This window comes from Diachasmimorpha longicaudata, chromosome 16 (genome assembly GCF_034640455.1).
Source record: "Diachasmimorpha longicaudata isolate KC_UGA_2023 chromosome 16, iyDiaLong2, whole genome shotgun sequence".
NCBI lineage: Eukaryota > Metazoa > Arthropoda > Insecta > Hymenoptera > Braconidae > Diachasmimorpha > Diachasmimorpha longicaudata.
Genome location: NC_087240.1, coordinates 5,457,998 through 5,471,995, shown reverse-complemented (window position 1 = coordinate 5,471,995; position 13,998 = coordinate 5,457,998). Strand labels below are relative to the sequence as shown.

At 38.1% G+C, this 13,998-nt stretch overlaps 1 protein-coding gene across 3 annotated transcripts in view; it reads right to left on the bottom strand.

The window, feature by feature from the left end:
- Positions 1 to 5,738: 5,738 nt before the first annotated feature.
- Positions 5,739 to 13,998, bottom strand: part of LOC135170194 (GATA-binding factor C-like) — a 41,919-nt gene continuing 33,659 nt past the window's right edge. For all 3 annotated transcript variants that reach the window (XM_064135774.1, XM_064135777.1, XM_064135775.1), the window contains exons 6-8: positions 8,710 to 8,899; positions 8,421 to 8,623; positions 5,739 to 8,217 (exon numbers count right to left, since the gene is read on the bottom strand). In XM_064135774.1, the coding sequence (XP_063991844.1) occupies positions 8,191 to 8,217; positions 8,421 to 8,623; positions 8,710 to 8,899 (420 nt within the window). In that variant the 3' untranslated portion in view covers positions 5,739 to 8,190. The remainder of the gene's footprint in view (positions 8,218 to 8,420; positions 8,624 to 8,709; positions 8,900 to 13,998) is intronic.

Sequence of the window (13,998 nt, the reverse complement as noted above, 5' to 3'; positions counted from 1 at the left end):
TGGAATGAACTACAGGGCATCACGGAAATAGTTCATTGACTAATTTGAAGGTGAGGTCGTTGGATTTTAGTAAATGGGGGTGATTCTCGGGTATATTTCCAAATTACATCGGGGGAGTGAAAATTTATGAATTAAAATTATTCGTTCGTTCAAGTCAGCAAAAATCGCCGATAAATTACTGTCCGACAAAAAATTACAATTTTCCCGAGCCGAGAAATAGTTTATTGCTACCGAAAAGTGATAATATAAATATTCGGATATTATCAAAGAAAAATCCGCTGCGATAATGAATTTTCCCGCGATTATTTGCGATCCCTTGGCAATACCCTGGCGATGATACGTTGTGAGTACTCAGATAACTCCGGCATTAGATAATTTTCGAGGTACTGGCAAATTGTATAGCCGATGAATGGGCGTTACCGGTGAAGATACCGACATTAATACGTTTTTCGTTGGCGTCTCAATAAACAATATTTACCAAGGGTGCAGGTGCCCTTCCTGAGATTACCCGCACAAGTGACGCCCACCGTCTTTTCTTGTCATAAAAGTCGTGTGCATGTGAGACGTTTGTTTGAAAATAAGTGAGAGAGCTGGTGATAGAGAAGGAGAAGAAATGAGAGTTGAATGAGGCCTCACAAGGGCGTTGATGGGAGGTGGACCATCGCAAACACTCCTCGATAGGCACTGGGGCTTCAGCCGGCTTGAGTTGGATAATTTATGTCGCAGCTTTATGAGAGACTAACTAGCGGGTAGCCGAGCCAGTTGGTACCAATGTGAAATGATCTCTGCATTCGTTTCCAACGCCTACACCTTATGAATCTTATGAATTGTTCGGGGGTATTGGCGGACGTCTTCATAGCGAAACGCGGACGGAATACTTTTCGGGGCTCAGAACTTGGGAAAATAAATAAATACTGGGGGGGGAAAATTATTCGTCAGCATTTCCGAAGGTGGAGAGAATAGATAAAAAATAAAAATGCCATTTTTCAAAGGCGATTTTAATCACAAGAGCCATAAAGCGACACAATAACGACTGCGCAATATTGGCAAATGCCCATTAGCAACGCGGGGACTCGAGATAAAAGACGAAAAAAAATTGTTACCGCTAAATCGGTAAAGCTGTGTGTGGTGTGTGTGTGTGTGTGTGTAGATCTTATTTCAATAGGTCAAACCACTTCAATTCACCGAGTGAATGTGAAAGAGAGACCCCTGAAAAGCGATTTCTTGCATGGCTTGACTCGATCAACTCGCAGGGGTGTATCCCTGTTTGTCGTCCAGATTTCCAGCACCTATAATTTTCGAAATTTTTTTCATCGTCTTCGATCCTGTTACGTGAATAGCATCATCCTCAGTGTGCCTCCACTCAAGTACCAAATAATCTTTCTTTTGTCCACCCCACGGTGGGCCAGTTTTTCCATTATTCCACTTTTCTCTTTGTGCATTTTTTCATTTTCGTTTGTGATGCATCTGTCTTTCTCCATATCTCAAGTGCTACTTCACTCCAGTTTCGATAATAGGTTTTCAAGTGTTTAGAGACAAGTTTCTGGGTAAACACTGGGATCTTTCCATCTGGGATTGAGTGGATGGGTCCTCTTTATCCTATACTTTGTCAGTTTATTCTTGTTTCAATGGCACTTCCGTCCTTGCGAGCAGAAACGAAATAATTTCATTGGGTAATTGTTCGGGGGTGCATTGACAGAGTTTTTTTATTTATAAATCATGAAAAAATTCCCAACGATACGTTCTGCTTGGTGTAATTTTTATTCATTTTTTTTTCTCCAAGAAAAGTCAATCTCATCATTACGACCATTGAATACCTCCAGTTATCCTCGTATGCATGATATTGAAGCCGTTCAATCCTTACCGAAGTGAAGATGAATCCCTTCTCACGATACCTCGATCATATCCAATGTATCAACGCTTTAGCACCCGAGGCAGGCTCCCTGCCGAGGTCTTTAAAAAATGAAAAAACCACACCTCCTGGTCCCCTCATCCATCCACTCCTCACCATCACTCGCTTTTCTCTCCTCCATCTTCCTCTTATTTTTCTGCAGCCTCGATACCGGAGGTAAAATTAGATTAGTCCGCGCAAGATTCGATCAGTTTGTGATGTGATTAATCCCATCGCCCGATATCGCCATATCGTGGATAGATGCCCTCTATTTGATCATCTCGTTCATTCTATCGAGACGGGCAAATAACGGAACTCTATCATTTCTGTTTTTGTGAGTTGGTAAATCATCGGGTTGTGCCTGATGATTCTGAAACTTTCTGTTCTCCAGAAAAAACCAGAAGAACTCTACTATTTTTTTGTCCTATTTTTTCATCAACAGCAAATAATGAAACATAATAAGGAAGCCATTATCATGATTATTGTGATTATCCATTTTTGTCAATGTTGTTTGTCGTGATGACTCGACTAATTATTCGAATTGTTTTTCAAGTGCTGCGTTAATGATAATCATTTCTCCTGTTTTCAGTGTTTATCATTTTTTTGCCTCAATAAATTTAACACAACAAAAAATAAATATAAAAAATATCCAAAGCTTTGGAGCACTCGCTGATATTTTTAAAGAATCAACAATGTTCTGTATTAATTTTCTACAGATATCTGGGATAATACTTTTGTTCACTCCTGTCCCAATAAATAATCCTCGAAAATAGACGATAATAAAAATAACTCACTGTATTCCTTGAAATTGTTGCATTGTTTTAGTGGGAGTTACCGAGAATCCCTGCAACTGGCAGTGAGGAAAATATGTACTCGCGCAGACGCAAACTCCGGAGGTGGTAGAAAAGGGATGGAGGAGGTAGTAAAAATAATAATAAACGAAATTGTTAGAGGAGAAAAGAATGAGGAGCACAAGGCAACAAAGGCGCAAGTTTCGCCAAGTAATCGTACCCATTAATAACGCACGTTGATCCACCTCCTCTTGAGCCCCGGACACCTCTCCTTATTTTTTATTTTCTCTGCCTCTTTCTACTCCATCTCATCCCCCTCCCTCCCTCTCCATCCTCACCCCTCCTCCACCTGTTTTCTTAATCCCACGCCCTTTTTTCATCTTCGTATTTAAAAGGGAACGGGAGTATGCTCCATAAATTGTCTATGGGGTAATTTCAACGTTCCTTCCCATTGCGAAGAGAAAGGTTGATTAAAAATTACTTAAAAAATCGCAGCGAATTTTACTGAACCGAATGACTCCCCCTAAAATATTACAATATTGTTCTACTACCGCAGATGCAAAAATCGTCCTCGGGGGTTAATGAATTTAGTTTAAAATTTGAAGGGAAAAATTGTCCCGGGATTTTCCCTCGATTTCCACACGAATTAAAAATGTCTAAATCTCGTTGAAATATTCGGGTGAATTCATGGTATTTTCAGTGGACTTGGGTCAAATGACGGGGGTCAGTATCACGTGGAGTGTGAAAATGGGGATTTGAACGGGCCACTGACACTCGCCCCCGACTTATCCTTGCCTTTCGATTCTCACTGGGGGGAATAAATCAACAATCGATCCTCTGGCTTTCGAAAGCAAGTTGAATAGAGTACAGGGAGATATATCACTAAAAGGAGAGTCATTGGACACAGCGGATTAAAATTCTTCGGGTCTGGTGTTCGATATGTCAAATAAAAAAAAAATACAATGATGTAAATGCAATGGGATCAAATGAGACAGACTGAATTTCATTTGTCCTATTAGTCAGACTAGCTGATATCTGTTTGGAGAGCTGTATCAATTGATAACAGCACGCTATTTCATTGAAATTGACGTGACGTGTTCATTGTTCATACGCAACCTCAACCAGACATTCCTCAGATTTTTAAAATACTATTATTTATTATTTTCTCGATTAGCTGGTCTTCGTGATTCCAGTAATTATTGGTGACCTCGGTGGGTCAATCTATGATCAGACTCAATCTTCCATGATTCGCAGTGATAATTACTCTAGCACGTGACGGTTGTTCCAGCTGGTGAGATTTATATCGGGAGTGAAGACTGCGCTTTCTCTTGGCAATTGTTACTCGATACAATTTTCACTTCAAACTGCCAAGTGGTGATTTTATAAGACAGACTTTCATCAATTTATTTACATAGTTGACAACAACACTCTCAAAAAAAATATCACAGATTATTTTATGTGATTCTTCTGACAGTGGAGAGAGAGGAAAAAAATAAGTTGCGATTCATAGATAGTATATCTAGTATTATACTGTAAATTATAAAAATCGGGAATTCCGGGCTTGGGAATACGACTTTTTAAGAGCAAAAACGTGAAGAAAAATATCAGATGGAAAGATCGCTGGGGCTTTTATATTTACGAGTCCCGCCAGACCTTTCGACCCTTTTCCTGCATTTTTTTCTGGTATTCTTTTAAGCGGAGAAATATTCACTTCACACAGGGAAATACTTGAAGGAATGAATTAATTCCTTTGACTGAAAAATACAAAATAATTTAACTATACAATCTCTTCCCATTTTTTCATTAAATTTGCAGTAGCTCTTCCCCTCCGAAATTGAATTACCCGTCACTCTCCCGGACATTACCCCCATTAAATCAAATTTTGGCCTCACGGTGATGGATGCAATGAGAAAAACACCAGTAAAATCGCCCAAGAGCCTCCGTCCCCGAGTGTTCTCATGCGAACGGTCCAGGATTTGCGTAATCCCGGTAACTTTTATAGTACGATCGTTCCTATATCTGTTGTTGAAAAAAAGAACCTTTTTCCTCTACTCTGTCTCCTCGATTCTTCACCGCCATCACTCCAAACGTATCCGATATAAAACGTTAGCTCCTTGTGTGTTAGACTCCCTGAGTACAGTGGAAAAGGTCACCCTCGACTTAGAGCAGCTGGCCGGGACTTAACTTTACATCGGAATTTAATTCACCGTGAAATTAAACCGACTTGTGCTACAATGACAATAGACTAGCGGGGATTTCCGCGGTAAGGATTTGCGGGGATTTTTCATGACTGAAAACCACAGTGGCGGCAATTCATTGGTTCTCCTGTTCATCATATTGTCCAATGTGAAGTATAAGAACTGCCACAAGTCCCAGTTAACGTCAATAGACGTTAATTGTAGAATTTTTCGTCTATGAAATTATTTTTTCGTATTACCTGCAAATACTAAAATGTATTCAGTTGCCTACCACGAAAAAAACGAGTGAAAAGTGAAACATTCAAAGGGTAATTATTTATTATAAATATTTATGATTTTAATTTCATAAAACGAGCTTGAAGTCGTAATTACACGATTATCACCACGAGCTCAATCAATTTTAGTTAATCGCACGATAATAATTATCTGAGACCCAACGTTATCATGACAGGATGCTTTTGATTTGCATGTCAACACTTTTCTCATTGATACGATAAGGTTTAATTAAGTTACCGGGCAACTAATTAATATGCTCCAGCAGACTGATCGATACGATCGAACTGACCACTTTGTTTTAACACATCGTTGATCAGTATACATCAAGGTGAATAAAAAACATCACGGGAAGAAAGTTAAAAGAATGAAGATGAGTCAAGAACTGAAACTTCTAGCGCGAAAAATCGATGAATAAATGATTGAAGGAAAGCTCGATGATTTATCGTTAACTATCATTGCGACAGCACGACGATATTGTCACCACTGAATTAATGATTCTGCAATTATCATCCAATCAATTAGAATTGAAAAATATCCCTATAATGGTGAACAGACAAATTAATTACGACAACCTCGTGAACATTTATGATTTATCATTTAATTTATTTTAAGTTAAAACTTTTTTTACAATAATATCTTACATTCACATTTTTTACACGATCACCGTCGGGGCGACAACGTGATATCCTCTACACGTGAACTTGACCGTTCTCCTGTTATATTTTACTTCCCCATTCAACTCCCCTTTTCCCCCAACTGGCGAGAACGTTTGCTATTTAATTTTAATATTCATGTTCTTTTTTTTATTTTCTTCTAAATCATATTGTACAGTCTACACTCTACCTCCCTAGTAATACTCTACAATAGATATTTTTTTCTTTCTTCTATGTATACAAACTCCCGCTGAGTCACCACTTCCGTTTCTCCAGCGATGAATATTTTTTTTATACATGGAGTATTTTCCATTGGAAAATAATCAAGTCGGAAAATCGCCGCATATTCTCGGTGAAATATACTGGTCTTTCCTCTTTTCAAAGGAATATAAATATATTTCCCAGAGTATATAGTCAACCGGATTTTTATTGCCGAGTGCAATCACCGTAATACCATTGAATAAAACTAGAATTAGTAACGTTTAGAATTGAAAAAAAAATCACAATGTGGTCTCATATTCTTTTGCTCTTCTCCCCTTGATCCACCAACAGCTCCAAAAGCTGACTTCACATATATACATACATATAGAATAAACAATAAATTTTATATGCATGTATATAATAATATATATGATATTCCATTCATTTAATTTAATACTTTGACTATCTATCAATGTACGTTTATTATTTATTTCAACTAAAATTATACACAATTACTTATACTCAACGACTATTTACCAATAAGATACCCTTACTTCTCTTAGCCATTAGAATATATATATATATACATATATGTATGTGTATATATATATATATTTATCTTCATAGAATATTCCTTTTTTCCTTTAATATCTATTCCAGAAAAAAGTGGTACGATACACAATCTTTGAAAGATACAAAATTTACATAATGCAACGTAGTTCACAAGTGAGTATGTAATTACACTTTGACATCTCATGTGGCTTTTATCTGTTCATACGCTGTGACAAAATCTAAAATCTTTATTTAAGAAATATCTTAATGATCACCTGGGTCTATGAGCTGATTCATCTGTGATGGATACGATAGTCAATAATTACGTTTACAAATAATTGTTTTTCTACATTTGCTAATTGTTGAACAACCGACAACATCACATTGTTCAACTCTACACGAGTGGTTTCTTCTTCATCTCTCTCCCATTTGTTCGTTATTCCGATTCTACATTCATTATTACCTCTGTTTACAAGTTAGAAATGACAATTATTGTTGCTGTGTCAGGGAAAATAAGGTAAATAAAGAAAAGAGGAGTGAAAACCAGCAGAGGAGAACTTGTGAGTCGTTGTGCATACACTAAACACCGATGAAATCATCACTCGTTGCCTGAAATTGCACGATTTAATCGATAGCAGGAGAGGAAAAGGGCCGGGGTGGGGAAGGGGCTGGGGGGGAGAGAACTTTCTCTATTTACCCGTAATACATCTAAGATGACTTGTGACAACAAAAAATAACAAAAAATAAATTTTTCTCTCAGTTGAATTATTATTTTTTCTTCTTTCAGTTCGACAGTGAAGAGGGTACCTTGGGGGGGAGGGAAAGGGTGTCTTTAAAACATGTAGGAAATGCAGTCAATCTTGCCGTTTAATATTGAATCGATAACACATTTTTTTTAGGTAATATACCACATGAATTTAATTTTCTTCGATATTTACAGTAACATAACGATTCGTTAAAGATAGTAGCTGACTTCGTTTTGTACTTGGGGCCGGGGGCGTATATCACCCTACGGTATAATAATATACTTTACATATTTACAGGAGAATTATTCATGATACCTTCTTTATTTGCGTGTTTCGATAAGGACTCCATCAAATCTAGACACTTAAGTGGCTGCCGCCCTGTGCATTTTATCACTTCATTAAAAGGAAAAGTTAATTTACAATCATCAATAAATATAAACCCATAGATATTAAAGACAAATACGAAACATCAAGAGCTTCATTTCATGAGGTTCAAAATTTTTGAATTTTCATATTAACCCTGAGTTTACAGCAATTGGATAAGACGGCCGATTTTTATAATAAGTGAGTAATTTGTCAGTGTAAAAAGATTGAAAACTTGTGGGGCTTTCCAGATACGCCCACAAGAAATTATTGAATACATAACATGACAAAATTTTGTTTATATAATTTTGCAATGAGAATCGAGTTATTACCTGTCGCAGTCCCTCTCTCGAAGTTCTGTTTGTCTTCATGAATAAAACTGAATGGAATATATGTATTTACAATGTTAACATTGCGAGACGCAACCGTTGAAGAAGATTAAGCTTGCTATGTCAGAAAATGGTGGGCTGCGTCCTGAGCGATTGTTGATGGTTGTATTTCTGGATAACTCGCACTCATTCATGTGTATTCGGATCGCCAACCGGGCTGTAATACACACAGAGAAAAAAAAACAAAACCCGATTACATTAAATCACGTATAATTTCAGGTGTGTTTTTTGCACTTTGTTTCACGATTCCACTCCACAAATGGCGAATCGAGTCATTCAAAATGGACGAATTGCATTAGGTATACGATATACTTCTTATCGTTGACATTGGGTAAAAGAAATTTAATGTTTTAAACTCACCATTGCATTCGTGGTAGCGGCGAGCTGAAGACCCTGGAGACTCGTCATGTGATGAGAGTGTGAATGAGGATGTGAGTGAGGATGAATCGGTGGTGGGGCTGGTGGTGCAAAACCTTGATGAAGACCACTGGCAACACCTACTCCTGTATGATACATGTAGTGCTGCATTGCCGGATGCATTGTGTGATGATGTTGAGATGTACCTGATGAGAAATATGAAAAACAGGTTTGAATATTGGTATATTAGATTCGTTCGCCAGTTTAGGGTGATATTTATGAAAGTACGTACCCATTGGTGAGCCAAAACCGGAGTGAAATGGTTTGTTATCAAGATCTAGATGTCCACCAGCCTTGATCATGTCTCCCATGACACCACCAAGACCCAAACAGCCGCTGCCCTTTTTCTTTTTACTCTTCGACGATAACTTCCGATTTCTCGTTTGTATTCCTTCCTTCTTCATTGTCAGTGGCCGGTTAACCTGGAATATTTAGAGACAACAAATTTTTTTTTAGGTTCAATGTGGAGAGGTAAAAATTTCAAGACACGGGGCACGTGAGGTATTTCAACTTGTCAACATCACCAAGAGAACTTTAAAAATTTGTGGTATGCATTAGAAATATATTTCTTGTTAGCTCAGTATTCGTGAGTACATTCTTATTCTGGCATTTGTCTGATTGCAATGAAACTGTATTTTATCTCTGATTTGTGATAATTTTTTTTATCGGAATAATTTAAATACGTGATGTCATTATAATCCAATCCAATGCCACGTATTGTTTACCAGAAAAAAAAAACCAACAGTATTACGAGATCTTGATGTACATCAATGCCATAAATCGATTCTCCTGAGCGTGTAATGATATGATAATTGATTTTTTGAATAGTTTATTCCTCCGGTACTCGACAGTTACTGCACTTTAACGGATTTAAACGATCTTTGTGTCTCCCGTTTCACGTAATTAATATAAATCATTCAGATTCTCGGCGCAACATTGAGCCAACTTGAAGACCACTGACAATTAGCAAATCGACAACCCTCATGCACAATTTGTCGTTGGACTACGTCATCTCGCGTTCCACTGTGTCTCGTCCTTTTTTTCTTTTAGTCGGCGCCGCGTGTGGCGCTTCCCTTTCTTATATCAAAGGAAGTGAGACAATTTGTTGTAATTAAAGTCGTCTCACTGGTACTCGTGAAAATTTTTTGACATGAAGTACGATCGATGGAGGGGAAATAGGGCAAGTCATATTTTCCCTTGACAACACGCTGAGACCCTGACTTCACTCGACTCATAAATTTACTCAATTAAATCTCCAACGATTTTTCATTTGGCGAATTAAAAATACGAATTTTTCATAACTTCGTACGAAGAAATTAATGTTCTTTAATGCGCTATTTTTATGTGACACACTCCCCCACATTTTAATGCACAATTATTCAAAGAAATAATTTACTTCGATGAAGTTGTACCGTCTCCATTCCCAGAATTTTCAGTGAGCGTTGTACGAATCCAAGAATGTGCTTTCTGTGCATTACTCAGCTACAAAATAAAGTAACATACGTATAGGTATGTTACGTACACCGAGGACCCAGAGAGAACTAAAAAAATGGAGAAATAAAAAAAAAAGATAGAGCGAGGAGAAGGGAGTCCCTTGGCGGGACTTTGTAGTTGCCGCGACGTGACGCAACTGCCAACATGGGGAGAAGGTTCCTGGTATTACAGAGAGTGAAGGAACGACAAGGATAAGAGATACATATATGCATTTTTATATCTTTTTCCTTCCTCCAACTTTTACCACTTTTTTTTTTATCTCTCACTTGTATTGCACGCAGTCCTCCTCTCATCGCCCCTCTGGCCACCGCTCGAGACGGTCAACGACTCTTTTTAAAATTACGCAATTGTCCAAATTTGTCGAATTAGACGGTAAAGTAATACGAGGAAGCAAAGAGAGAAAGTAATTGTGCATTTTTGACAATTCAGGGTGAATCTGTTTGATGTTCTGGTGCCTATCGAGGCCCCAAACATCTCATAAATTGAATAAATGATAATCCCAGATCCCATATTTGCAAGTAAAAGAAATTGTCCAACATTATGAGACTTTTCCCACATAACTGGACCTTCAGATCGTCCAATGCCATCAGTCACAGCATCTGTATCCCATGGTAGACATTGTCGTTTCGTTGGTGGTAGGACGAACTCAAAATCAATTTGAATACAATGAAACGTTTTAATGGGAAAGAAGCGTTTGAATCCGCGGGTGTTCGCGGGTGTTCGAAAAGCTTCGAGGTGCAAACGAAAGGTAGAAGAGTAGAATAAACGAGAAGATACATCGAATTTCATGGGGGAGGGAGTAAGGGAGAGACGAATCAAACCCAGTAGCATTTGAGTAACCCGACGATTGATGTGGACGCACACGATGCCATCGCACGCCTTTTGCATATGTTATTTCAAGCTCGTTTGCAATTATCTGAGACCTGTCAAGGGCTAGGCTGTCATCAGGGAGGTTTAGTAATTGGCCTCTGGGATTTTTTTGATAATTAAGGCGATTGGAAGTTCAATAAATGTTGCATGACAGGAGGGAAAATACGTTTACGGTGGGAGGAAAAATCTACCAGCTATCGGTGTATAAAAGAATTCCAATGGAACTTGGCTGAGGAATACAAATTTGTTTGGCATTGATTTAGCATTCTCAGCTCTACGCAACACCTTTTACAACTTCCTGGAGTCGTGGACAATTTTATATTCCGTGGAATCTAATTGAAAGGTGGAAATACTTTCCGACGGCACGATCAGGTGAAGTTGCTGACGGTGCGAGAGGTTTAACGATTGTTGATAAATATTTGTGGTTTATAAGGAATAAAAACAGTGAGAATGTTTAAACAGTGATGATCAACTTCATAAATAAGTTGGAAGAGTGGTGAGGAAGTTGAAGAATTTTTGTAGCCAGAAAAAATAATTTGACGCACGAATAATCGTCAGCAGTTGAATGATTGATGGAGATAAAATATTCATCATTAGTTGAAAGGAAAATGGCGGCGATAATTAATCGCCAGTATTTTTTTTAATGCTGAGACAGAAATATTCAGTGAATTCAATTTTTTTCATTTTTCAAATGTGAATTCTGATTGAGTTTTTCTGTCCGCACATTTTTACGAGAAAAATCAAACAAATGGTGATGAAGATTCTGAGGAATTGTTGCAGCGGCATGAAAGAATCACTGACAGTTGATCTAAATCTGGTGATCTCCAGTGCTTTCAGCACTGAAATAATGTGTCTTATCGCACCATCATGACTGAGTACATACACTTCCCAGTAGTGCTGTATTTATATATTTGCGGATTACATGGGTAACATAGAGGACTATCCAATCAAGATGACATTGGTTCACACGCGCTGAGACCGATCACTGAATTTTTCAAAACGAATGGGTATCACCCAGGGACTTTTGCACCTATCGAATAACTGACCTGGATGGTCCCAATTTTATTATGCGTTTGGTTGTGACATGTATCACTGACTCATTGGAACGGAGACACCAAAATTCGTTGAGTGGAAAAATTCTAGGAAACAAAAAGGAAGAAAAAAAAAATCACTGAAGGGTCACACGATCCAGAGGGGAATGGTAACTTAAGAAGATGCCTCGAATCAACCAGTTGGAAATCAGAGACCTCAAGACACCTTCCAAGAAACAACTCATCTTATTAAATTTTTTTCTCTTTATGCCCGATCCCAATGTTTTTAGGTTTTTTTCAGTTTAATTTAATTCATAGAAATTCCACAACTCTCTGGTATTGCCCATTTATTCTCCCAAAAATTATTTTCTCAACGTGAGAATAAAAATTTCCAAGTCAACGCTGTTAAAATGCACGTCTCAAGAAGGAGAGAAAGAGGGCTTTGCATTTCGTGAATTTTGGTTTTTCGGGACAACGTTATCGTTCTGCTCTATCTTAACGATCCCAGATCCGTCCTCGGTTCTTTTCTTTTTCGTTTACCCCTCGAGCCACACATACTCCCCACACAGACGTTAATATCTATCTGAGATCTTCACTGTGGACCCGGCGCAGTGGCTCGTCGTCAAGAAGAGGTCGACTTTGGACACTGAAAGGCTACGAAAAGACGAGGGAAAACGAAAAAAGCGAAAAATAATCATGAAATAAAGAAAAAACTTGGTTAAATATATGACTGAGAGAAAAGGGAAAAAATGTTGGGGGAAAAAAACGGGACATTTCATATCGATTCTAGATATCTCGCCCTTATTTCACATTCTCGGACATTTTTCTTTAAAACCGCCACGTACACTACTCGATACCCCCCGCGAGAACGAAAGAGAGAGAGAGACAAAAAATCAAGGGGAAAGGTGAACTTAATTTAATGAACTGAATTAACGATACATGGTGTTTTTTATTCCACACATCAAACGAGTCGAGAGAGAAAAAAAAATTATAGAAACGTCTTTCGTCACGACATTCGTTCGGGGGAGAGGTCACAGGGGCTCAGGGTTGACACGAGGCTGCGGCGACGGACTTGAAATTTATTGAATACATTTTTTTCTTTTTTTTTTTCCAAACGATCCCGAGGCATGAGAGCTCACCTCCGCGAGACTCGTTTGATATTTTAATGGCGTCTATACACAGTGAGAATATTCCGTATTTTCTTCGATAAAATATACCTCCGGTGTATCACAATGGAACAGGCGAAAAGTCTTTATTTTAAGTTTTATTTTATTCACTTTATTCAGTACCTCCCCACCCGCTCTCTTCCTCATCGCGTTTCAGTACGTGTCGCGCGGGTATTTAGCCTGCACTGCGGTGGAGCCCTTTTTTCGTTTAATTAATGATTACCAGGAAACGTGTCTGGGGCTAGCCACCGTACAGTACAAGCGTAAACCCCCAACAACAACCTCAACATGTTTTTTTTCTTTTTCCATTTCTCCCGTCCATATATTTTATTTAATTGTTTTACCACACGTGGTACGTTAAAAAAATTGATGGAGACATTAAAAGACGAGGGAGACAGTAACAAGTAGGACAGTTCCATGAATTTTCCGTGGAATGAGGAAAATCCGATGAGGGAAAGTCACTTGTTCACCTAATTTAACCGTAGACCGAGCAGCGGAAAATTAATTTTCCTATTTTTAAAAATATCTACTAATTTATTTCATCATCAAGAGAATTTAATAAACCAGAAAAATTAGGAAATTCCAGTCCCTCTACACAAAAACATTTCATGCAAACGAACCATAAAAAAATTCAAGAATTCCTTTCTCACAATTGAAACTTTATAAATTCTTGTCTATCCGTAATTTTATCTAATTGTTTCGCCTCACGTGACCCATAAAAAAATTCAAAAAGTAAAAGTAAAATCCCGAGTAAAATAAGCAGAACATTCCTCACGGTCACTGATTATCGAGGAAATGCTAGACCAACTGATAACAATCACACCGAATGAAATATCGAGATATTAAATTCGGGAGGACGCGATCTGGCGATTAGAATGCGAGCATATCTGTAACGAGTCAGTCTTAAAGACTCCAACAGTGTCTCATTGCAGCAGTTGAACAGAGGGTGTATTCTCCACA